This window comes from Barbus barbus, assembly GCF_936440315.1.
Source record: "Barbus barbus genome assembly, chromosome: 27".
Lineage (NCBI taxonomy): Eukaryota > Metazoa > Chordata > Actinopteri > Cypriniformes > Cyprinidae > Barbus > Barbus barbus.
This window is the reverse complement of record NC_136755.1, coordinates 11,997,300-12,022,243: the sequence shown is the minus strand read 5'-3', so window position 1 is coordinate 12,022,243 and position 24,944 is coordinate 11,997,300. Positions and strand designations below refer to the sequence as shown.

General features: G+C 38.1%; 1 protein-coding gene across 2 annotated transcripts in view; it reads right to left on the bottom strand.

The window, feature by feature from the left end:
• Positions 1–24,944, bottom strand: part of LOC306847702 (protein CBFA2T1) — a 60,281-nt gene that overhangs the window by 6,425 nt on the left and 28,912 nt on the right. The window contains exons 2-7 of one of the 2 annotated variants that reach the window (XM_079381819.1): positions 15,990–16,127; positions 12,151–12,392; positions 9,580–9,669; positions 6,151–6,332; positions 1,424–1,674; positions 19–116 (exon numbers count right to left, since the gene is read on the bottom strand). In XM_079381819.1, coding sequence (XP_079237945.1) covers positions 19–116; positions 1,424–1,674; positions 6,151–6,332; positions 9,580–9,669; positions 12,151–12,392; positions 15,990–16,127 — 1,001 coding nt within the window. The remainder of the gene's footprint in view (positions 1–18; positions 117–1,423; positions 1,675–6,150; positions 6,333–9,579; positions 9,670–12,150; positions 12,393–15,989; positions 16,128–24,944) is intronic. The other variant, XM_079381820.1, reaches the window with a different exon arrangement.

Sequence of the window (24,944 nt, the reverse complement as noted above, 5' to 3'; positions counted from 1 at the left end):
AATAAAAAATGTTATTACTTTTCTTACATGGTCAAGGTGCTTCCACTCTTCTGCCCATTCTCTGTCTGTGAGCCTGTGATCTATGACTTCCTCCTGGCGCGTACTGCCGTGCATCCCTGACACAGAACGAGAGAAAAAGAGAGAGCAAGTGTTAAACGTGTTACTATTTGGGCCTCGGTTTTCCATTTCTCTTGCTTGCCCTCAGCGGCATGTCGTGGCCGTCTGTTTCACAGCCATAGCTCACCCGCTTCCTGACATCCTCCATCGCTCACACACTCTTCATTCCTCACATTCTCTCATCCCTCACTCCTCTCTTCCATGCAGCCTGCGGGCACGCTCTCTCGCTCTCTCCACACAGCACCAGAGCTGCCAGGCTTATGCATATCTCGTGCATATATCACTGGCTAACGTGCTTGAGTATTTTTAGCACATTTAAACCTCAAATCATTTTTAAAGGAGTTTATGTACCTGATCCAACTAAGCCTCGCCTGGTTTAACTTCTAAGAGTCTGAGTGGCATGCAGTGGACTTTTGAGGATTTGAGGCATTGGCAAATTCAGCCTCGGAAAATGGGGCTTCTGTTGTTTTTATTTTGTCAAAATAATCTAAGAAATGTATTTTACGTTTTACACACACACACACACGTTGGTTTTTGTGGTTTATGGGGACTCTCCATAGGCGTAATGGTTTTTATACTGAACAAACTGTGTGTGCTATTGCCCTACACCAACCCTACACCTAAACTTAGCCCTCACAGGAGACTTTGTGCATTTTTAGATTTTCAAAAAAACGCCATTTAGTATGTTTTTTAAGCCTTTTGAATTACGGGGACATAGGCAGTGTCCTCATAAACCACCTTCATATTGTAATACCTCTGTCATACCCATGTCATTATACAAATTTGTGTCCTCATAAACCACATAAACATGCACACACACACACACACACACACATATATATTGTTTGTTTGGTATTATCATTACTTGTAATTATTATTAATTTAATTTACATTTTATTTCTGTTTATTATTTAAGTAAGTACCTTTTCCTTTAATTTTTTTTTTTACTGTTACTTTCTATATGTCTGGTGTCTTAATTATTATTAATTTAATTTGTATTTTATTACTACTTATTTAATTAAGTAAGCACATTTTCCTTTAAAAAACCTCTTACTGTGACTTTCCATATTTCTGGTGTCTATTAAAAACTATGAGCTGAATTTGAGCCTCATTTTATTTGAAACTTGTTTTTACCCTCAAAATTTATAGGGGTCCTGCATCAAAATGGAATATGTTATTCACGAAGTTTGAGGATTTGAGGCATTGGTGACCTCATTGCATGTCTCAGACTCTTAACAATCTTTCACAGAGCAGTAACGGTCTTATTAATGACTGTCCCCAGATGCTGCTGTAATCTCTCTCTTACCCAGCGGCCGAGGGCGGTCGCGGAGCTCGCGGTGGTTGGGGTGGCGGTAGGAATCTCTGTAGTGGTGTGCGATGGCCATGTCGTCCAGACGGTAGTGCTGTGGAGGGGGCGGGGTGGGGTGTGGCAGGCCGTTGGGCTGGTAAGAGAGCCCGTTGGAGGGACTGAAGCGCTGGCCTGGGCTGATAGTGCAGGGCCTCTTGTTGGGGTGCTCGGGATGGAGTGGCTCCCGCTCAAAGCCGTTTTCTTTGGTTCTGGAAGGAGACAGAAGAATCCAGAGTGAGGAACAGGAAGAATGGAGCAGAAGTGTTAGAACACTAGACCGATGTAAGCGTTTTGATAGAACGGAAGAATGATAGATAGAATGATAGAACGATAGATAGATAGATAGATAGATAGATAGATAGATAGATAGATAGATAGATAGATAGATAGAATGATCGACAGAACAATAGAACGATAGATTGAAGATAGACAGAACAATAGATACAATGATAGATAGATAGATAGATAGATAGATAGATAGATAGATAGATAGATAGATAGATAGAATGATAGATAGATAGAACGATCGATAGAACAAAAGAACGACAGATAGAACAACCGAACGATAGACAGAACGATAGATAGAATGATAGATAGATAGATAGATAGATGGATAGATTCTTTTACACAACTGGTTGTCTTTTCAGACATATCAGGGAAAACATTGACTCACTAGTGTCTTTTAGTTCTGTGCTTTACCACTCTAACAAGACAGACACTGTCTGACATTGAGATGTCTTCTGAGGACAGTGTGTTCATTGATGTAACATACTTTCCTCTGCTGTGGGTCGAGGGAGAATGTGAAACTGCACCTAAGGCAGTAAGAGTCTGTCATCTAATGTGCTAAGTAGAAAAGCAGCTTCTATGCCTCCGTCGAGCACTTTGTTGTCAGTAAAAGGAGGTCTTGACAGAGCACACGAGGACCGTAAGAGATGTGCACTTACAGGAGTCGTTCTGCGCACCTAAACCCTAGGGCTTTCACATTGCTCTGCCCTTTACTTTCACGTGTCACGGGTCCAGGTGTTCGCAGACGCTGGTACTCGTGTGAGTCGCTGTGTGTGTGTGTTGTAAGGCGGTCGTCCCTTGGTTACCTCTGAAAAAGACTGAACTTCCTAATGAGCTGCTTTTATGAGCTGCTAATGTGCATCCATCACCGTCCATATGCTCCTCAAAGCCACCTCTCTCCTCCACCCACACCTCCAAAACACAGCTGCCTTTATTTTACCCCAGTCTCATACATTTTAATACCAATGCTAATTCTATCTATTCTTCATGAACTTGTGTCTCTGATTCAGGTACGGCATGTGATTTCCATGTGCTCATGTCTCCCATGTCTTTTTTCCATCCACAAAACGTCTTTTTTGATCTAGTAATTTATTTACTTTGCAATTATTGCAATATTTTTATTCAGAAAGTATGCATTAAATTGATCAAAAGAGACCGTAAATGCATTTATAATGTTACAAAAGTTTCCTATTTTAAATAAATGCTGTTCTTTCTGTTTATCAAAGGATCTTGAAAAAAGTATCACGTTTCCACAAAAATATTAAGCAACACAACTGTTTTCAACATTGATAGTATATAAATATATATCAAAGAGAAAGCAGTTGTTTTAAATTAAAATAATATTGAACAGTATTACTGTTTTACTGTACTGTTGATCAAACAAATGGAGCCTTGATGAGCATAAGAGACTTCTTTCAAATACATTAAATAAAAATCTTACAGAAGCCAAATTTTTTACTCTATACAACTAAAGCTGGGGACACACTACACAACTAGCAGAAACATTCTAAGACTGACCTCAACACACTACCATCGACCGGAGCAGATTCTAGTTTTTGACAGTCAGAGAGGAGCACAAACCTAATGACTGAGTCAGTCTGCTACACAACACACTTAACAACTGCATGTCACGATTGGACAAATTCTGCCGAACAAAAAAAAAAGCACTCGCAAAAACCTCAACGTCTACCCGCTTTCCCGCTTTCCCGCAGCCGCTCCCGCCCCACCCTGCCCCGCCACAGACAACACCGCGGAAAACACCTGTGCTTTTCCCTATTGAGACGTTAAGGTTTGTTTGACTTTTCTAAGTTTGTGCTTAATATAACAGAAAACATTAGCTTTCCTGCTATGTTGGTTTTCCAAATAAATGCCATAGCAATGTGTCTTGAATATGTTTTGCATTATAAATCCGATGCCTCCTTCTTTTTGGAATTATTGCTTGAGTAGACGCATTTGTCTTTTCAGTTCCCTTAATTATAACATCTCTAGTGCTATTTTTAAATGTTTAGTCAAGCAACGATATGTTAATTATTTAGTGTATGTCTAAAATCAGGAGTAGTAAAAAGTAAAAACAGTAGGCTACTTTTCCTGAGGTTAGAATGAAATAAAACATATGCCCCCGGTTTCACAGACAAGGCTTAAGCCTAGTCCTAGACTAAAGTGTAAGTCTGAGCTGTTTGAACTGAAATAAACTTGCACTGACTGGTCTTAAAATATATCGGTGCCTTTGTTTTGTCTCAAGATGCACACCAGTAATGTTTTTTTTTATGCATGTTTATAAAAATTACTTAAATGTCCTAATTGAACTATGATCTAATCCTGGCTTAGTCTAAGCCCTGTCTGTGAAACCAGGCCTAGGCTACTTAGGCTGATAAATTCATGGCAATGTAATTTCCTCATCCATTTGACACACAACTATTATATATAATTAATATCTAATAATTTAATTTCGTCATATGGATTTTTAATGATTTTTTTGAATGAAAAGAATAGAATAGAAGAAATAGGCTATTCGTTGTTCCTATATTGGTTATGAAGAACATTCCTTAGCCTAGCATATTTGTTATTAAGTTGATTTAAAAATCTTCGTAACAAATTTAAGAAGTTCAAAGTTAAGAAAAAAAAACTTTTATTGGACTGCAGATCGAAATAAAAGAATTATTGATATTCCTTAAAATGAGAGAAATCACTGACATAATTTAGGCTAGGCTACTTTCATCGACTGCAAAAACCCCATTTAATTTGTAGTTAACTTATGAATTAAAAGAAAGACAAGAAATAAATCACAACAAGAATGTTGTAATCAAGAAAAAATTAATTACAAAATTACAGAATGAATGCTGAATGATGTTTGACAGTGAACACATCTCCACTGCATAACTACAATCGCGGGTGTCAGTCGCAAATATTAAACGTTTAAAAAAAATCTTTGTGAAAACGACTGGTTCTTGAATTCTAAGATTATAATCTTTAGACACCACACACTATGTGATTTTTCTGCCGACTGCAAACAGCGACTGAGCCCAATATTAATTTCAATATTAATTCCATTCATAATCGGCCTCACAATCGTGTAGTGTGTTCTTGGCTTAAGATCTCATTGACAGTCCTTGTGTGTAAGCATTATAAAATCACAGGTAACGTCTTAAATTTCCTTAGTTTGCAAGACTGTGGGAATCACTGAAAGCTGTGAACTAAATTTGAACCTCATTTTGAATTCACTCTTTTTTTCCTCATATATATAGGGGTTGTGCAGCACAATGGAATATTTTATTCAAATAAGTCTCGGCACACATTTCTCTTCTAAATGAGGAGAGTCGTACTATGAATGCATTGTGGGTTGCGCTTCTCTCCGTAGCCGTAGTTTCCCGATTCCTTTGATATTAATCAGACTGAAGTGACCGTACATTGTGCTCTGTGATTAAGGACAGCATTGCTCCCTTTCAAATTCCAATATTGCTTTCACTTTATTTTGCACCTCCTCATTCTGAGCGCAGAGAGCCGAGTCGAGCTGAGCCGAGCTAAGCAGAAACAGAAGCGCTTAGCCAGCCGTATCTGAGCTGAGTCTCATCTGTATGTGTTATCAGCCATGTCACCAGGCTCACCTAGCCATACATTAGAGCTCACGCAAAAATGCAGGTATTACATAAAAAAAGACCGATATAAAGAAAGCGAAAAATAGAGAGCTGTATATTCTTCTCTAATAACCATGGGGACCTGAGCTGATAAGTGTTCATATAAGATAGCATATTAAAAATTATATTTCCTCACTGAAAAGAAGAAATAATTCTGAGCTCCTGGGGGTGAACTGATACATAAAAGCTTTTATATCTTTTCTCTCAGGCTGCAACAGACATGTAGCCTTGCTCTAGTTTTATAGTGCAAATGCTCACTCATGTTCATCTCAAAAGGAAGCCTCTACAGAATCTACCTGCATTCTCCAGATGTGTCTGGTTCCTCTTGGTTCTGCGCCATTAAAGGATGAGAATCCAAATGATGCATGACAATATAGACACTCATAACCTGCAACATTTCTACAGCCCTCCAGCTGTTTTACAAGAATGCATTCCTAGTCTATAGTTGTGTGTGGGTGCCTAAAGTCCACTTGCTAACAAATGAATGCTCAAATAAACATTTATCGACAACTCCTCCAGAAAAATGACTTGTGATAGTCTTGTAAATCCGCTGCCTTTTTGTAAAGAAAACATAATATTAAATAAAAATAGAAATTTATTTATTTCTATACTTATAAATTACAGAGAAAAAAATGTATTTGTATTTTTTCTCAAAGTAAATGAAATGTTTTTTTGTTTTTTTTGGCAAGTGAAAATATAGTGTGACTCTTTGAATACCAACAAAACTACATGACTGATTTTGATGTTCATTCACAGTTCGCTCACCTGTCAGGCGTTCTTCTCTTGCCGTTCTCGTTGACGTCCATCAAGAGTTCAGACGAGTCGACAGGTGACGTGGTGCTTGTGTCCAGCAGGAGTTGCTCATGTTGGGCGAGATACTGAGCAGGGTTCTGCTTGGCCAGCCGTGCACAGTGCACCAGCTCCCTCTGTAGAAGCGGCAGGTTGGCCTGTAGGGGGAGATAGCGGTCAGGATGTGCTGAGCAGATGTAGCACGATGAAGCTGCCCACAGCCAGAGGCTCTAAACACCATTTTTTGTTTACTCATTATTATCATTACAGGCACATTCTTCCAAAATAAAGACACTCTCACGCCGTTTCGAGCAGCACTCTATTGTGACCTGAAACATGCATTAGTGCCCTGGGCCCTTGATATGAGCAATCATAGTCAACATAGAAAGTGACATCTTCAAAGCAGATGGTTTGGAGGAGGGGGGGTAAGGTTCGCTTTCTTTCTGTCTCATTTCCTCTGCATCTCCGTCGTGATTACTAGCTGGCTTGGCTTTCTCCGAAAGCACTTGGAGGCCTCACCACTTCAAAGACACACTGAGGAGCATTTTCACGGCAGATGAAAGGTTTTTGTGAATCCCCATCCAGCAACAGTCGGACTATTGCAGCATCTAAACAGCACAAGGTGTTAGTTGGAGGATGATGTCTATTTTCTCTCTTTCTGTGCTTTCTTCATCTCTGTTTTCTTTCTTTTCTTTCTCTGTGGCCTGTGACTCTGATCTAAGACTATAATCAAACATCTCTTCAGCTCTGGAATATTCTTCAGTGTACTCCCACTGAGCGCCTTTTCAGTGATGTAATGGCTAAAATTAGGAGCGGTGCGTTGATTGAATATTGAACGAAGCACAATGAAAGCACAGAATTTAAAGAAAGTGTGGCCAAAATTTAGCTGCTGAATAAATGGCAAAAATCAAATATAAAAAATAAAAATAAATAAAAGTTATTCTGATTTATTTTAATGATGATAATGACAGGGATTGTTTATAAAGGACTGCCTGGTCGCCAGCTGTATGAGGTAATGGTCTGTTAGTTGTTTATGATGATAATTACCAGATTCTAGTGAAATTGCTTTGACCCTCAGTGACCTCAGACTTTCATTAAATGGAGGTCCTCATAGTTAGTGACAGTTCACATACACTATGTACACTGCAAAAATAATTTTCTTAATCGGTATTTTTGTCTTGCTTCCCAGTCTTATATCAAGAAACATTTACTTGAGAAGCAAAATGACTTAAGAATTTTCTAAAAATGTATCAAAATTAAGTGACTAAATAAGAAATACAATATCTGCCAATGGGATAAGAAAAATAAAACTTTTGTTTTTACTCTATTGGCAGATATATTTCTTGTTTAAACTCACCTAATTTTGACACATTTGATAAAAAACAAGACTTGATATCACAAGTAATTTTGCTTTTAATCTTAATTCATCTCGTTTTAAGAATGTTTAGATATTTTACTGGAAAACAAGATGAAATACTGATGAAGAAAGTAATTATTGCAGTGTATTTCAAGATAATGAATGAGAAAAGCTTATTCATCCATAAAAGTTAGAACTGTCTAATATGCAATTTTATTGTTTATCATTATCGATTTTTTTAAATCGATCCAGTAAGATTATAAACATGCAAAGATTTGACATTTGCTTCGATTGTGTCTGAGTTTGTTCTCCAGCTCCTGTGTGGTCCATTAGCACACAGCCAGTTGGAAACCTGCATATCAAACACAAGCCGCAAAGCAGTTTGCCACGTATATGTAATCCTCACTTCCTCTGCACCACTAGCATGTGGTGAAGCGCCGACTGTGTCACGCTGAGTACGTCTCTGAGCAATGAGGCACAGAGCCGCAGAGGAACACATGTGCTTACAGGCTTTATGGAGCCTGCTGAACGGCAGCTAAATATTACAAATTTATCAGACGAGGAATCCATTTACAGAAATCATAAACAAAAGCCATCAGCACAAAGGCCGTCAGCTGGCGTTGAATTTGGATTACATCATTAGCGTGATGCACGCTGCCCTTCCTGTAAACACTTCCCCGCAAAACCCAACTCTGACGGGAGGGTCGCTAGACAACATTAGCCTAATGAAAAAACGCTGCTAATGCACATTGTTGCAGCTGCGCTTCTGCACACTTATAAAAGCCCCTGTTTCCACAGCCATATGGTATTTGTCATTAAAGGCTCCTTTGAGGAAAACCACTAAAATTAGATGAGAGGGAGAGAGGGAGCGAGAAAAAAAAAAAAAACACAAGTTGCATCTTTGATACCACCCTTCCTGACTGGATGATACAGTAACCATATGGCGTGGAGCTGCGCGAGAGTGAGCGAGTCAGGGAAGTGTCCCTGTATGCTTCTCTGCATCCGTCAGCGACCGGCGCAACCTCTAATGGGACTGATTTCTGTACGACAGAGCCGGCCAGGACAAGTAGTGGATAAGATGAAATGCCTCCAAACGGCGTGCCGCGAAAACAGACAGACTCCTTTCCATCATCATCTAATGGAGTAAACAACAAAGATTTGATCCATCTCCACTGGTCGCTTATTTCATTATTATAGAAAGGAAGACGGAAGAAAGCAAAGCACGAGAGAAAGATGGAAAACGGGGAGGGAGGTGAAGGTTAGAAAAAGAGGGAGGGAACGGGTAGGTTTGAGCGCCGTGCGTAATAGCTGTCACTTACAAGCAGATGAAAACGAATGGCTAACGATTGAGGGTGGATGGATATAGCAGTCACCATATGCTCATGAGAATTTAATCTCTATCAAGTGCTGATGTCTATATGCTACAAATGTCATAAATTAACAAATTATACATTCACTCTGCAGGCTACAATCATTTTAATCTCGTACACGATAATGTGATATAATAGTATGGCATGTATAACTCAAATACTTCCCATGGTCGAAAGAATAATATGCAGAGTGTTTATTTGAATGGTTCGTGTTAAGTGCTCCAACATAAACAGGCCCTGAGACACATTTAATTGTAATGAAATAAGGACCGCATTGACAAATGGGCGGCAGAGAGGGCAAAGGTTGATATTCTCCCAGACAACGGATCGTCTTACTGTGGTAATGGTTTCAGATGTGCCCTGCCCTCCGAAATTCGGCGTGTCAGAAAAGTGGCGGCTGAACAAGGGTGTCCGTCGGCACGTAAAAATAAATAGAGACATTGTGTAGTGTGACGGACCTATATGGTGCTGTTACACTGATTAATGTAGGCTCACATCATGAGAAATTAAAAAATAGGTCCCAGCGATCAAGAAACCTGATGCCTCTTTGCTCATGAGGAAACCACGTATCCATTTAGGCCATATAAGAGCGAGGGATGAAAAAAATGGAAAGCTGGGAGAAATATGAACATCTGTGCCTCAGTTGTTTAAATTTTTTCCAGATTGCTTGTGCAATACCTTCAAAAAGGGGATGACAAAAGGTCGGAGTGGGAAGTTGGTCGCTTCTTGCAGTTTGGAGTGGAATTCCTCAATGGTCAGAGTGGAGTTCTGCAGGGAGAGAGGGAAAAAAGACGGTGCACGCATGAATACATGTGGAAAACATTATGTGATAATATTACTTATTGGAGGCAAAACTATATCCTGCTGAAGATTGAATGATTTGAAGACTGTAATGGGAGGCATATGGACAGCTGTGGTGAAAGGCCTCGTAAGGGGAAGTTTGATCTGGAGGCTTTTACATGTGCATGCGCCGACCACATCATCATTGCGTCAACAAGTACACGCACAAACACGTATGCAAATAAAACTACAGATGCAGTATCACACTGCGCAGCTTGCTCTGCGAGATAAAACATGGCATAAACATCATAATGCACGCAGAAGATATGCAGCTTTAAAAAAACATGTCTTATTCCCAACCGAACTGAAATATATCTCACCCCTGTTAAACTCGGCAGTGTAAAAAAAGAGAAATGACTAATTTCAATCTTTCCTGCACTCTGCTCTATCATCTTTTAACAGACTGATAGGATTGATAGGGCACTATTTTCAATTTTCTACATGTTATTTCCAAGATAGCTAGCGGAAGGAAAGATGGGAAAGAGAGCGGGGAGTCATACATTTGAGAAAAATACACAGGCTTTTTTTCTCCCCTCATTTCCCAGACCTGAATTTTGTTACATTAGGCTTACATCTGTTCGGCCAGATTGCAGCGGCCTGTTTTGACAGCCAGAAAGCCTCCTGAGCTTTTCTCCAGCATCGGCGGCGCTAATTAAGTGTGTCACTCTTTTCAATAAGGCAGAGTGGGGAGCGAATTAAAAAGAGCCACGGAAGCCAAGGGGACACAAGGAAGCCTCTGCATGTAGACACAGCAAAAAATAAACAAATGCCTGCTGAAAAAAGAGCTTTCCTTTGGAATGGCTAATTAAAGCAGCCCTCCTCTAGTACAGGCTGCTATTTCACCATTGTTTATTCCATAACTACATATTAACGAAAATAACGCTATGGTACAGCTTATGGTGCACATCTAGTGGATTTTTTTTATTCTTCAATTATGTTGCTATACTTAGCTACAGATGTGCTCTATTTGATTTATTCTTGTTGGACAAACCTTTATTTTCTATGATGGAAGCCAAACAAAATTTGGTGGCGAAACCTTTTTGGTGGCAAGAAAGCAAAACAAATCAATTTCTACTGTCTGTAAACTTTTCAGGAGAAACAATAATTACTAGTATCCTGTCAGAGACATGTTTTTTCTTAAAGACTATGAGTCAGGCTATACACTTTACGCTACGTTAGAAAATCCTTTCCCATTAAAGTCGTGAAGAAATGGAAGTAGTGACAGATGTTTTCTTTCATATTGTGACGCACACCCGAGTGAAACAGATTATCAAAAAAGAATAAAATGTACTGTAAGGTGGGGACTTGGTTCAATTCATTGGTTGTTGATTGGAATTTAAGATTTCAGAGTAGGGGTGGGCGATATGACCAAAAACAATGATCACAATAAAAAAATGTTCATATCAGTCGATATCAATAATTATCTTGATAAATTTAAAATCTTTATTTATTTCAAGTTTAAAAGCAGATCCAGACTGTTAATTGTGGTTTTAAACTACTCTTTATAATCAGAACATGACAAACGCTTTAATGACTGTTTCAGTTTTATTAAAATTAACCAGTGGTCTTCCATAGTAGCTTACATTTAGATCATGATAACTGCAGTTAAAACCACACATATAGCACACCTCAATACCATGGTAAAAATGTAACTATATAGTTTCTAGGTAATTGTATGAAAAACAGTAGTCTAAAATACATTTAGTATAAATGCACAAACACTATAGTTTAATCACAAAAACACTAAGTATATTCTAGTACTCCTTTAATACATTATGTCTACATTAATAATATACTACAATTCGATAAAAATATCCCACATTTCTGCCACAATACCATGGTGCAGTTAGTGTTACTAGAGTAAATCCATTGTAAATGATGGTAATTTGTAGATTGAAATACCTTCTAACTGTATCGTTGCACACAGTGTTTCTCCTGTTTGTCAGCACTGTTTCATCTGGCTTTAAAGTAGTTTAAATCACAGTCATTTGTGTTCTTTGCTGAATTCAAGTGCTTCACACTTGATCTTACAGCGCTGTTTAGTGCTCGCATTACCGAGACTCATCAGCGAATAAACGCATCTGCTCTAGTGAGCTCACACTGCGCTGCCGTTTGAACTCTGTGCCGATAAACAGTCCCGTGTGGCACGGTTCAAATGAATAGCGCTGTTTCGTTCCACTTTTCCCGCATAAACATTATATAGAACATTTATCGAACTTGCGGTAATTATCGTTTTATCACCCAGCCCTATTTCAGAGACAGGTGAATGCAAGCTTGCAAGGGTGGGGTTTAAGCTGTCTAAATGATTACAGAAGTCCTAATAGTCAGCCTATTATTTTACACAAAGATGAAGTTTTAACAAAAAATAAAAAACAAGTAAGTCCACACAGTTTGTGACTGCAGACTTACCACAAGCCCCAACACCAGGGTACGCACTCGTTCTCCTATCTCAGGTGAGATGTCATTGCCGAACTGCTGTAGTGTCGTGAGAAAGCGTTTGAGCTTGCTGAGCTGTCTTGCGCCACAGGCCGGCGGCAGCTGTTGATTGGCCAGCGAGGATGAAGATGATGACGAAGGCCCATTGCTGAAACCATTGGGTGGAGATGGAGCTCCATTCAGTGCAATGGGAGAGTGACTGGTGCCATTTGTTACTGGAAAACAGAAAGTTAATTATTTCTACATGCCACAAAGACAACTTTGGCGTTTATTTTTAAACCAAGCATTCTGGAATGATCTAATCCCAAACGATTCAACATGAAACATTGCCAGGAACATTCCTTAAAAATAAGAAGCAAGCAATCCTTTGTCAAAAATGACACTGGTGTATGAATGCCTGTGACTGACGGTGCTTGAACGAGGCTATTTTGACAGTGGAACATTTGTTTTGTATCAGCCACGGCAGCTTTGAGAAGGAAGCTGTGCGTTCTTGCTTCCATACATCAGACATATTAAGTCCAGAGGAGGAGAATACATGTGGTCGAGTGCCCCCCGTGCCACGATGAGAAACATACGCGGCGGAGGGATGCAGCTTGGAATCAACGTCTCTCTAATGAGATTAGGCTGCGTGATAGCCTCGTTTGCCTGGCCTCCCTCCAACAGAACAGAAACGAGATACTTGAGCTGCATCTGGTAACAATTACATGGAGGGTAAATCAAAGCGCTTGCTTTGTTAAACCTTCAGAATGTATAATTAGAGTCTGCCTTTAAAAAGGTTTTTGTCTCTTTTTTCATAAGTGCTAATTGCAGAGTCCAACTGATCTGTTTTTAAGGATGTAACATCAGAGAGAGGAATGTGTTACTGCTGTTGACAGCACACCACGGCTCAATTACACTGACATGGTGCTGGGAGGCTGTTGCACGGACGGCTTTGATAGTGAGCTGCTCTAGTGCTCCCCGGAGCTGGCATGTGTGATGCTCTTTGTGGCATCAGCCAGCGGGCAGAAGCAAAAATCTGCAGGTCAAAAGACAAGGGGAAATCCTGTCGACCGTAATGAGGGGAGTGCAAAACTACATATTCTTTAAAATCATCAAAGTTGACGGATTATCCGAATGACTAGTCGATTAGTTGGCCTTAAATACTTGTATAATTTTACCACTTTACTTTTTTTTTTTTGATTGTTCTGTGTTTTGATTTGTTTTGTTTCTGTATTTGTTTTTCATTGTAATTTTCTGATTTGTTCTGTCATTGTCTTTGTAAAGTAACTTTGAGCATTAGAAACAGGGCCGCTGCTGGCCAAATGGGTGCCCTAAGCAGAATAGTATTGTTGTGCCCCCTCCCCCAAATTTTATGGATGTAAAAAAAAACAAACAAACAAAAAAACACCCACTATAGGGGTCAAAATAGAACTTTGATAAAATATAAAAGTAAATAAGTAAATAAATTGTCATTTAATTGTATTATTTATGTTTATATTTATGCACAATTTTAGCTCAAGACAGTTACCTTTATTTTCCAGTTACTATTATTATATTAATACAGTTGTCTGATTGATTGTTTAGTCTCAAGCATTCAAAAATCACACAATAGAAAATTGAGCAGTTACAACAATAAAACCATGGTTAATTTTAATAAGGGTTGTGATGTCCACATGTTTTGAACACATAGGCTGTAGCATTTCTATCACCAAAAAGGTGGCCAAAAATTAAAGATTAAGTAGATATTTGAATTATCCTAAATATTTGGTCAATATTAAAGGGCTTGATCATTCTGTAATGTATTACCAGGCCTTTGGCTCCCTTTACGGGCATTTGTAAAAATATGTTATGTAAATATCTAAATTGTTTATTTTGTATTAATTATGTATTTTAACACTGTTTTTCAATGGAACCATATAATTATTAATTAACCAATCATTATTGCCTCATTGTTTTTACATAATGTATTTTAAGTCATTTTAAAGGCTGTGTTTGCTTAGGCCTGTTTTTATAACAAATAAATATTATCTTAATACTTCTTTGTAGACTAGTATTTGAAGTAACAAAACCATGTTTAATTTGTGGTTGCTATCCATGGCTACAAGAGCCATGATTTTTGGTTTTATTCGTAGTAAAACCATGGATAGTTTTCGTAAGGGAACATGGAAAGTCAGAGAGAATATTATATGTGTTGTTGGTGGTTAAATTATTACCGACATTAAAACACGTTATTAAAGTCAACAGCCAAAAAAGATTTAAAGGATTATGAATGTAGCCTACCTAAAAATTATGCACAGGTTTCATCTTTTTTTTTCTTATTCTTTTCTCGGCGCTGGATTGCTGATGTCTTTTGACGGGCATAGCTGTCCATCAATTATGATAATTTGCTTTCAGCCGCAAACATGAGGTGTGAGCGGTCGTGGATGAGGGAATGCTGCGTCACGTGTGATTAGCCTGCAGCCCATTGCCTTTTTTTTAATAATTATATATGTTAATGTTTAGATTTTTATTTATGTATATGTATATGTTAATTTTAGTAATCTAGAACGGAAGTGTTTTTTTTTTTTTTGAGCAACTGGGATGGTGCCCCCCCCGGGAGTTGGTGCCCTACGCAAACTGCGTACTCTGCGTATAGGGAGCGGCGGTACTGATTATGCAGTGCTTTGACACAATTTGCATTGTAAAAAGCGCTATATAAATAAAGGTGACTTGATTAGAAAGGAGCTATTATTAGTAGTTGTAGTAATAATTAGGATGATTTATGACACCTTTCCTCTATCTCTGACATTTAAGTATGATTGTCGTATTTCACCCCCTAAAGTCATGAAGCAACTGTTACCCTGCACCTATTCACCGGCTAATCAAAAGAAAAAAAATAGTTGGAATTGTTTGTTGGTTGTCCAAATGTTGGACATAATTTTACAGAACTAGTATTTAAAAAAATCACATTTTATATACAATACATCACATCCAGTTTAGCAGTCGTTTAGCCATGAAAATTCTAATATTTTAATGCAGTTGACCCTTCGCAGGGAGTTTGATTGACAGGCGATCATAACGCCATTTTTGTCCGACAAACATATACCATATAGGACAGTAGATCAATGTCAGTGGACTTGAACTTGAAAAATGGTGTACTGACATCTTTGCGCATTTCAAACAAGATACTGTTTGAACCAAAGCGGTACAGCGATCTGTCACAACACATTAAAGAGCCATAAAATGGTATTTAATGTTTGAATTTCTTACAAAATGACAAAATTTGAAAGCTGAGACTTTGTTTTATAACAAAAGTAACCTGCTCTGACTTATCTGTCAATCGAAGCTCAAATTGGAATCCGAAAATTCAACTGGAACTCCACACAGCTTCTGTACAACTCTCTACTGGATGCAAACACAATTTAATATATGAAGCATATTTCCTTTAATCCAACTAACTAGTCAACAATATTGACGCATCAAGAACTGTAAAAAGCTGGAAGATGGATTGGAATTCCACATTTCGGCATGAAAGTCCAAATTTTCAGCATGACACAAATACGTAGCACAATTTTTAAATGAAATCTCTGTAAACGCCCTTTTTAATGAACCAAATATAGAAATCTGTACTGCAATGATCTTGCTAGGCTGACTTGGTTAAAATAGTTCAGATGCTGGAAATTTATTTAGATATCCGCACTTTTCAAGGAACAACAAAAACAGAACTGGACTCATTTTAAGAAGGGAATTTAAGGTATTTTAGGACTATTTTATTCTTTCATGTCATTTATATGCATTGGTCTTATGTTGAGGTGTCCGTGTATAGGCTGAATACAGTGTGTGCTAGTACTCACATGCAGTGGGGGTGAAGGAGCTGGTCCTGGGAGCTCCCTGTGTGGTGGGGGGAGGAGGCATGGTGGGCGGAGTTAACCTGGACTGTGTTTTCACATCAGCAGGTGAGTCGGGCATGGTGGAGCGCTTCTCAGTGCGATCTGCAGAAGAAAAAGTGGAACAGTTCTTGTGAGACCTCAGTGATATCCCAACAGCTGCCTCTCCACAGCACCTGAGCTCCTGTAAGATATACACACACAGCTACATACACGGTACACGCCTTTAGAGAGTTCATAGATAGTAACACCAGTCAAATTCCAGCTGTCATCCCCATTTCCCTAATGATCAAAGACACCGGCAATACTCTCATTAAAATGTTTCAGAAATCTGGAGGAGCCCCACAGAGGTCTTCAGCATCTACAACAGACATGTAATGTCTAAAGTACCCCGTTTCTCCAGATTAAAAAGTCAGTCGACCCATTTTACACTTGATTATGGTTAAGAATAATAGAAATAAGTTGACTTTTAATGTACTTTTTTTATTGCATGTGCAAAACTTGCTTTTACAGTGCTTGTGTGTTACCATGTGTTGATGAGTTTATCATATTGCTTGCTGGTTGGTCTATGACAATCTGGTCTCTAGATATGGCCTGGGTCCATTTCAATGTAATTTCATTGTTTGCCAGGCCAAAAAAATCTGATTAGTAAGGAATATAATAGCATACCTCAATAAACTGCATGATTTGCGGTGTCATTCATGTCCTTAGGATGAAACCTATAGTTCTGAGTATGTTCATAACCCCCAGAAATTTCTATTTACTACAGGTTTTTAAAAAGCAAAATATTCCACAAATAAAAAGGTGACTGTGGGCAATATCTAACACAAGACCGATCTGCATCTCTATTTTGACAAAGTGGCCATTGGTAGAGATCTTCAAATTTGGTCCAGCACAGTGTTCTGGCCACTTCTGTCTAATTGTTTAAACAGTTAGAGCCAGTTTTGTTATTGTTAACTCAAACTAAAGCTATTAAAAAACTGCTTTTGTTATTAAAGCTGAATATATATATATATATATATTAAATTGAAAAACTTAGATGCAATTAGAAATGTTGCCTTGGTAACTAAATGACATAAAATTAGTAGTTTAAGTGCAAAAATTAAAACCCACACTGAAATAAAAATAAATTGAAGCTACATAGAAATATATAAAAAAAGCCAAAACATAGTAAAAATGACAAAAGTGCTTAACAAAAACAACTAAAATGTAAACTGAAATTAAAATGAAAGCTGAATATTTAAAAATTAAAGTTAAGTTCAAATAAATAGTACACAAATAATACAACAATAACACTGGTCAGTTTTTTTTTGTGAAGGTCCAAAGCACTAAATCATTAAACTTCTGTTGCTGTTGTTGTTGGCTAAGCACCAACAAGGAAAGTTTTTAGGGCATGTGCATCCTTACTTTAAAACCCTAGACAGCACACAAAATGACATCTTGATGCTGTTTACTCCAGAAGGTCATGACTAATGCTGTTTTAGTGGTTTTATAATATCAGCATATGTATTGACCCATCAGCACACTTGTTCTCTCTTATTTCTTACATATACACAGACATGCTGCTTGCCCTGACACACAGTGTTCCCACAGCTGGTACAATGCGTACAGTCGTGGTCAGAATTATTGGCACCCTTGGTAAATATGATCAAAGGAGGCTGTGAAAATTAATCTGCATTGTCACTGCCTTTTGATCTTTTATTTAAAAAAATCACAAAAATCTAACCTTTCATTGGAGAATAACAATTTAAAATGGGAGGAAATATCATTATGAAATAAATGTTTTTCTCTAATACACATTGGCCACAATTAACGGTACCCAATTATTCAATACTTTTTGAAAGTTTAACAGCTCTAAATTTTCTATATTTCCTATAATGCCTGATGAGGTTAGAGAACACCTAGTCTGAAGGTCTGGAATGTACGGTAGCTTTCATTGGCCAAGGCCCGCCCATGAAGCCGTTTGACCAACATGTGAAACAACCAATCACAGTTCGTTTCGTTCAGCGTCTCGTTTCGGGGCGTGGAAATGTCGCCACAATAACAGTAAATCTCTCAGACATATTTGAAAGATTCTATGCCACGAACTTTAAATATTTCACATACTTTTGAAAAACCAGCGTTTATTTGATCCTGATAAGCGTTTGTCGTGTAAACACGATGGCTTTCGTTTTTAGTGAGGGGGTTTGACGTCACGGTATCTTTGTTTCCAAGCGGAACGTTAAAGAACGCAACACACACGTCTCCCGTAAATCCTGTATAATTCAACAAATCAGAGGACGACTTCAAAGCTCCTGAAGTGTTTCCACTTTTGTGTGCCATATGCATCAGACGTTTAGCCAACACCTGACAAGAGATCAGAGACCATTCCTTCATCCAGAATCACTCCAGATCCTTCAGATTCTCAGCTTCATGACGGTGCTTCTTCTCTTCAGTTCACCTCACTCATTTTCTATAGGGTTCAGGTCAGAGGACTGGAATGGCCACAGCAGAAGCTTGGTTTTGTGCTCAGTGACCCATTTTTGTGTTGTTTTTTGAGGTTTGTGTTTGGATTATTGTTCGGTTGGAAGATCCATACATGGCCAGTCACTTGTTGATTTTTTTATCTGTTGGTATTTGATAGAATCCATGATGCCATGTGTCTGAACAAGATGTCCAGGACCTCCAGCAGAAATATAGGCCCACAACATCAAAAATACAGCAGTATATTTCATTGTACACATGGGGTACTTTTTATCCCTGTGTTCACCAAACCCATCTTGAGTGTTTGCTGCTAAAAACTAATATTTTAGTTTCATCTAACCATAGAAGCCAGTCCCATTTGAAGTTCCAGTCGTGTCTGATAACTGAATATGCTGGAGATTGTTTTTGGATGAGGGAGGAGAATTTTTCTTGAAACCCTCCCGAACAACATGTGGTGATGTAGGTGCTATTTGACCGTTTTCTGACCCCGAAACTCAACCTTTCTCTACAATTCTCCAGCTGTGGTCCTTGGAGAGTCTTTAGCCACTCAAACTCTCCTCCTCACCGTGCATTAGGACGATATAGACACACGTCCTCTTCCAGGCAGGTTCATAACACTTTCGGTTGATTGGAAATTATTCTTAATTATTCCCCTAATGGTGGAAATGGGAAATTTCACTGCTCTAGCTCTTTTCTTAAAGCCACTTCACTAATTTGTAAAGCTCGATTATCTTTTGCTGCACATCAGAAATATATTCTTTGGTTTTTCTCATTGTGATGAATGATTAAGGGACTTTGTTTTCCCTCCTATTTATATTTCTGTGAAACAGGAAGCCATGGCTGGATAATTTCATGTTCATTATCACCCTGGAGTGCTCAAAATTGTGAATATGAATGGGGATATACTTCAGAGATATTTTACTCATAAGAATTTGTAGGGGTACCAATAATTGTGTCCAACATGTATTTGAGAATAAGATTTATTTCATAATGAGATTTTCCCCCATTTTCAATTGTTTTAGTTCAATGAAAGGTTAGATTTTTTTAAATAAAAGATCAAAAGGATTAATAATGCAGGTTTATTTTCAGAGCCTTCTTTGATCATATTTACCAAGGGTGCCAATAATTCTGACTAGGGCCGTCACGATTCATCGAGACTAGTCGATTATTAAAAATCATCGACTTAATTTTGCTCGCGTCGACTAAGCGGCCAAATACCAGAAGTGGAGCATTTCACTGACCAGAATCCATAAAACACATTATTAGACAATTTTCCAAGGCTGCATGATATATTAAACCCATTTAAAAATCATAATTAAGCATAATTGTGAATTCACAAACACTATGATTTAATTAGATAATTATATGCGATGCAGTTCTAACACAGTATATGCTCTTTAATTATTTACATGTGTGTAGGTTAAGCATGTGCGTCTCACAGCGGCTCTGTTCACAGTAGCTCCACAGAAACTGTTATCATTTACATGTGGAGCGTCTCATAGTCCATATCTGCATGTTGTTTGGGTTTATTATAAAGTTCATCTGGGAACGCAACGCGCGCCATTTCATCAGATGTGTAAGGTAAATCATTTATAAATCTACACAAACACAGGAGAATACATCGCGATTTCAAAATAAAAGCTCAAACCCTCGCTCTGAGTTTACACGGTTTGATATCCACATATTCATGTAATTACAGCGGCTATAGCATTTTTGTCCTAAAGAAATTAACAAATATTAAAGATTAAGTGTACGTTTGAATTAAATGGTGCTTGGTCAATATTAAACAGTAATGTGTAAAAATAATCATCAGGCCGTCGGCGCCTCCTGCAGGCCTTTGATGTAATGTGTAATCTACATTAGCTCTATTGTTTATAAAACATTATGTATTTTAACAGTTTTGTTCAATAAAACCATATAATTTCTTGCTTTTGATACTTTATTTGAACTAATTATTATTGCATCATTGCTATTATATATGTACTTTAAGTCATTTTAAAAGCTATTGTTCACTTAAATCCATTTTTATTACCAAAAAAAAAAACATATATATATATATAATTATAGGGCCCTATGAAATCCGTTTTCCAAATTCAGTTTTGTTAAATTTTATTAATCAAAAAGCCTGTCTAATTAATTGAGTTTTACAGTTTTATCTGTACCACATTCTGTTTTCCATTATTTTCTGGATTCCATTTTAATGGTTCCATTACATTTTAATAATAAAAAGCATATCAAATTAATTTATTTTATATATATAAAAAAGTATTTTTTCAGAAATACTGCACATACATTTTTCACCTAAATAAATTCTGGTAAATAATATTTCTGGTAAATACTCCTTTAAAAATGTTTTTTTGATTATAATTGTATTATTAGTAGACTAGAACACGTGGATATGTTGTCATTCTCACACTATAATACTGAACTGTGATTTCAGTGATTTGGACGAGATGGACACTTGCTTCTTGCACTCTGTTGCACTTCACTTTTGCTTTAAAAAGGATTTCATAGAAATTTAGATTTCATTTGGTTTAATAAAACAAGTAAAATTGTTGATTTTTTTGCGGGAAATTAGTCGTTAGATTAATCGAAATAAAAATAGTCGTTAGTGGCAGCCCTAATTCTGACCACGACTGTACGTGTTGTATCAACTGTGGGAACACTGTGTCTGTCAGGGCAAGCAGCCGCCCTGTGTCTGCAGCATGTAGTCTGACTTTCCCGATTACAACTGTCCTGGGTGTCCCCCTTGACTCTGATAACAGCAGGGGCTCCTGTTTTACCCCTTCTTTTTTACTCAGCGTTCTCTTTTCAGCATGTTAAACTTCACAGAAGAATATTAAATACAGACAGTTGATAATAGCTTTGTATCTCCTTTCAAAGATGTTTAACAGCTAAAGATACCAGTTATTGTTTTGCTTGCCATGTACACATTACAGTATGATCTTAAAAGAAAGGCGGGTGCTTTTAGACAACCACAGTCAGACCAGGAAAGCACAAGAGATAAAAAGGTGGGAATTTCAGCTCCGTATGGCTCTCATTCCCTAGGCACCTCTGTGGCTGTATGTGTGCACCAGATCCTAAACATATGTGTCTGTGTAGGCATAATCTGCCCCATACTTGCTCCCCATGCACTTTCAATCCTTTCCCCAATTGAGAACAGAGTCGTCCACACTAAAAACAAAGCTTAAGCTTTATATATTACACATGCACGGATCCATCTATCCCCGCCGAAGCTAACTGTTTGTTTGCTCTGATAAAGAAATTACAGAATAATCAGCAGGGGTCTTTAGTCTCACACCTACACATGTGCTGATGAACCATTTTTTATCTGTTTTGTCAAAAAAAAAAAAAAGGAAAAAGAAAAAGAAAAAAAGAATGAAGATATGATGGACAGGCTACTGTGAAAAATCACTGCTGGTAATGTCAATGTGACATATAATTATTTCTAATAAGGCAACTCTGCATTTGGTCCATGATATTCATTTAAAAACACAATGATAGAAATGAAAGATTCTTGAGTGAGCGAAAGGGAAGAGGCAAAGGAAAGTGGCTTGATTCAACCTTAAAATCTGATTATGGGGCCAGGCATTACATTGAAATGTTAACGTGACAAGTCCAGGCACTGTAATTCACAAGAGCCACAGCACACGTCTGAAATGAATAATATAGCCCAAGCACTAATGTGAAAGCTATTCTAAACCAATATGCCTGAAAGATCGCTATAATTGGAAAATATCACATGAAATTGTGGAAAATTATATTAATTGTCCAAGACAGATAAGGTCTATGGGAAAGACTTTTATTCAGCTATGGTCTCAGAAGGAGCCCAGGGCGACATAAAAAGCAGCTTGTGGATCTACATGTGTAATTGAGGATTAACATCTGGGTCAAAGTTGGGATTGGATTGGGAATCGGGAAAAGAGAAACAACCCGAGGCGTCTAAACCTCATCCTCTCTCCTTACCTGTCGGACAGAAATGGATGATAGGAGGTACAAAATAGGTTGTAATCTGCAAGCACACGTACATGTGTGTGTGTTCACAGGTGTGCACAACATACACACTGAGATTCTGACCCTTGAAGACACAGGAAGGTATGGAAAAGTGGTGTAAATGTGGAATGTCCTCCATTCAGATCTGTCAACACAACATATCCATTATGCTTCATATTTCCTTCACTGTTCCTTCTGAAATATTACACATCAGACAACTTAAAAGAATTGCACTCCCATAGTGTGCATCATCGCATGTTCGAGTGAAATAATAATCACCATAATACATCTCACTTTTATACTGGTAGGATGGATGAATTCTGCACAAAGAACAATCAATGACCGTAAAAACCCATCTGAAGAAAATAAAAAAAATGTTCAGGTAAAAGCATTCTCTACTTTTTATATTATAATCTCACTATTTCCATTACACAAAGAGTGTCTGGAAAAACTAGGTATTACATACATGGTATGGAGTGCAGGGTACATATGTACAATGTTTTTTATATTTTATCTCCTGTTAGTCAAAGTAAAAGTGACTGTCAATAAAACTGCATTGTACAAGAGCAGCATTAAACCCACCTAAAAGAGGTAGACTGCACAAATATGTTGTGGAAAAAAGAGATGCATAACTCAATTCAAATGAGTTCCCACTTGGAGTGGAAAAGAAGCAATTTAGCATTTTAAACAGGCTCAAAAACATACCAGAGTGCACATCCATCCTGCCCTGATTTCATAAAGTTAATCTGCGGAGAGTTAACGCACAGAGTGCATTTGTTTGGCAGTTACCTTGCCTTTCAAAACTGGAAATTGGCGGACGAGCGGCACAGATGAATATTAGGCGGGCCACGGATATTGATGCAGCAAGAGATTTAATGTGGCTCCCAGGAAGGACGATGAAGTGCTTTCCATTTTCCTGTTCGGCAAGGTCTTTTATTGCTTTTCAAAAGAGCTCTCGAGTAATATGGATCGCCATTAAACGGCAAGCCAAAATGAGCATTAGAAATCACCGACTCGCTCATCTTCACTCCACGCCTGGTCATTTGTCATGACCCGACAGTGGCAGTGAACATCTTACAATGACGTGACTGGCTCTTCTAGCTGCTCCGCTTATCTTTGTGCTTATATCCCCAATATGCATGCAAAAACACACACAGAAGTCAAAGAGGAATAAAAACCTTTCACACTATTTTATGAGACCACTACTAAAGACCAGCATGATTTGGTGCAGAACTGAGTCACATCCTTCAGGGCCAGTTAGTCAGTTTGCCTTTTTTACTTGTTTTTATTTGATTAAACACAATTTTGTTTCATGGAGACAATTAGACTAAATAGTACATAATCTACACAGAAAATTACATAGAAATCCAAAACAAACAAACAGCTAACCAACTATGGTCTGGTCAATGTGCTGGAATGGATAATGGACACTTTTTCTGGTTTAAAATATTATAAACTAATAGTCTCTCCTTTTGTATCCTAGATTTCAACATCACTCTTTAAAAATCCCATGTTATTTATCCATTAGTCTGGTCTGCTCCTGTCATGCATGCACCCTGTGTTAGATCTTTTCTTCAGGTAACGTAACCAGAAAAAAACATGAGAATGTTCATATGTTTGACGCACACAGCTCGACTTACATGTCTCTTACATCACACACTGCACAAGTAGTAATGTTCAGCTCATTCCACAGTGGGTAAAACAGACATCTGTATACACATGCAGTACATGAGGAAAAAGAGGGTCACGAATAATCTAATTCATTTTCTTCTTGTGTATTAAAAACCCTCCCTGTGTGCAAACATGTTATAAATTTAAGAATCACGCCAATGCATCTCTGCTTTTGTGTCATTGTGAAAAACGGTAAAGCTGCAGTTACATTCATCCTCCCACACACCAGCTAAAGTTGCTTATTCACTTAGCGAGTTAGTATAGAAGCTATGTGTAACCTAATCGGGTGTGATGATTCAGCCTTATATTTCTGTAATGCCCGCAGCAATGCAGAAATCCACACAGTTATGTGTTTGCAGAAAGTTCAGGGAGGGTTTTTCCCCATAGGAAAATTGCTTAACTAACGTGAAGCAAGACGTGCCAAAGCCACAGGAAGCCAATCAGCTGCATACAAATGCCGACAAGATGGCTGCTTATAGCGGACTCACGCTCATCAGATCAGGGTCTTGAGGTGAAGAAGGCAAAGACAGAGAACACCTTTCACAGGAGACGTCTTGTGGGACAGATAGCGCTGTGAAAGTAGATGACGAAGGTGGCCAGCTGCTGCGCTTCAGAGCCACCGTGCATTAAAGATGAAGAAGTCAGTAATGTGGTGAGAACGAGGGAGAGATAGAGAGAGAGAGAGAGAGAGAGAGAGAAAACATCGACTCTTCGGATAATTGGAATTCAGATGCCGTCTCAGGTATCTGAGGCCGAGGGTGAACTGGGATAGCGTGTTGCGTTGGTATGAATACA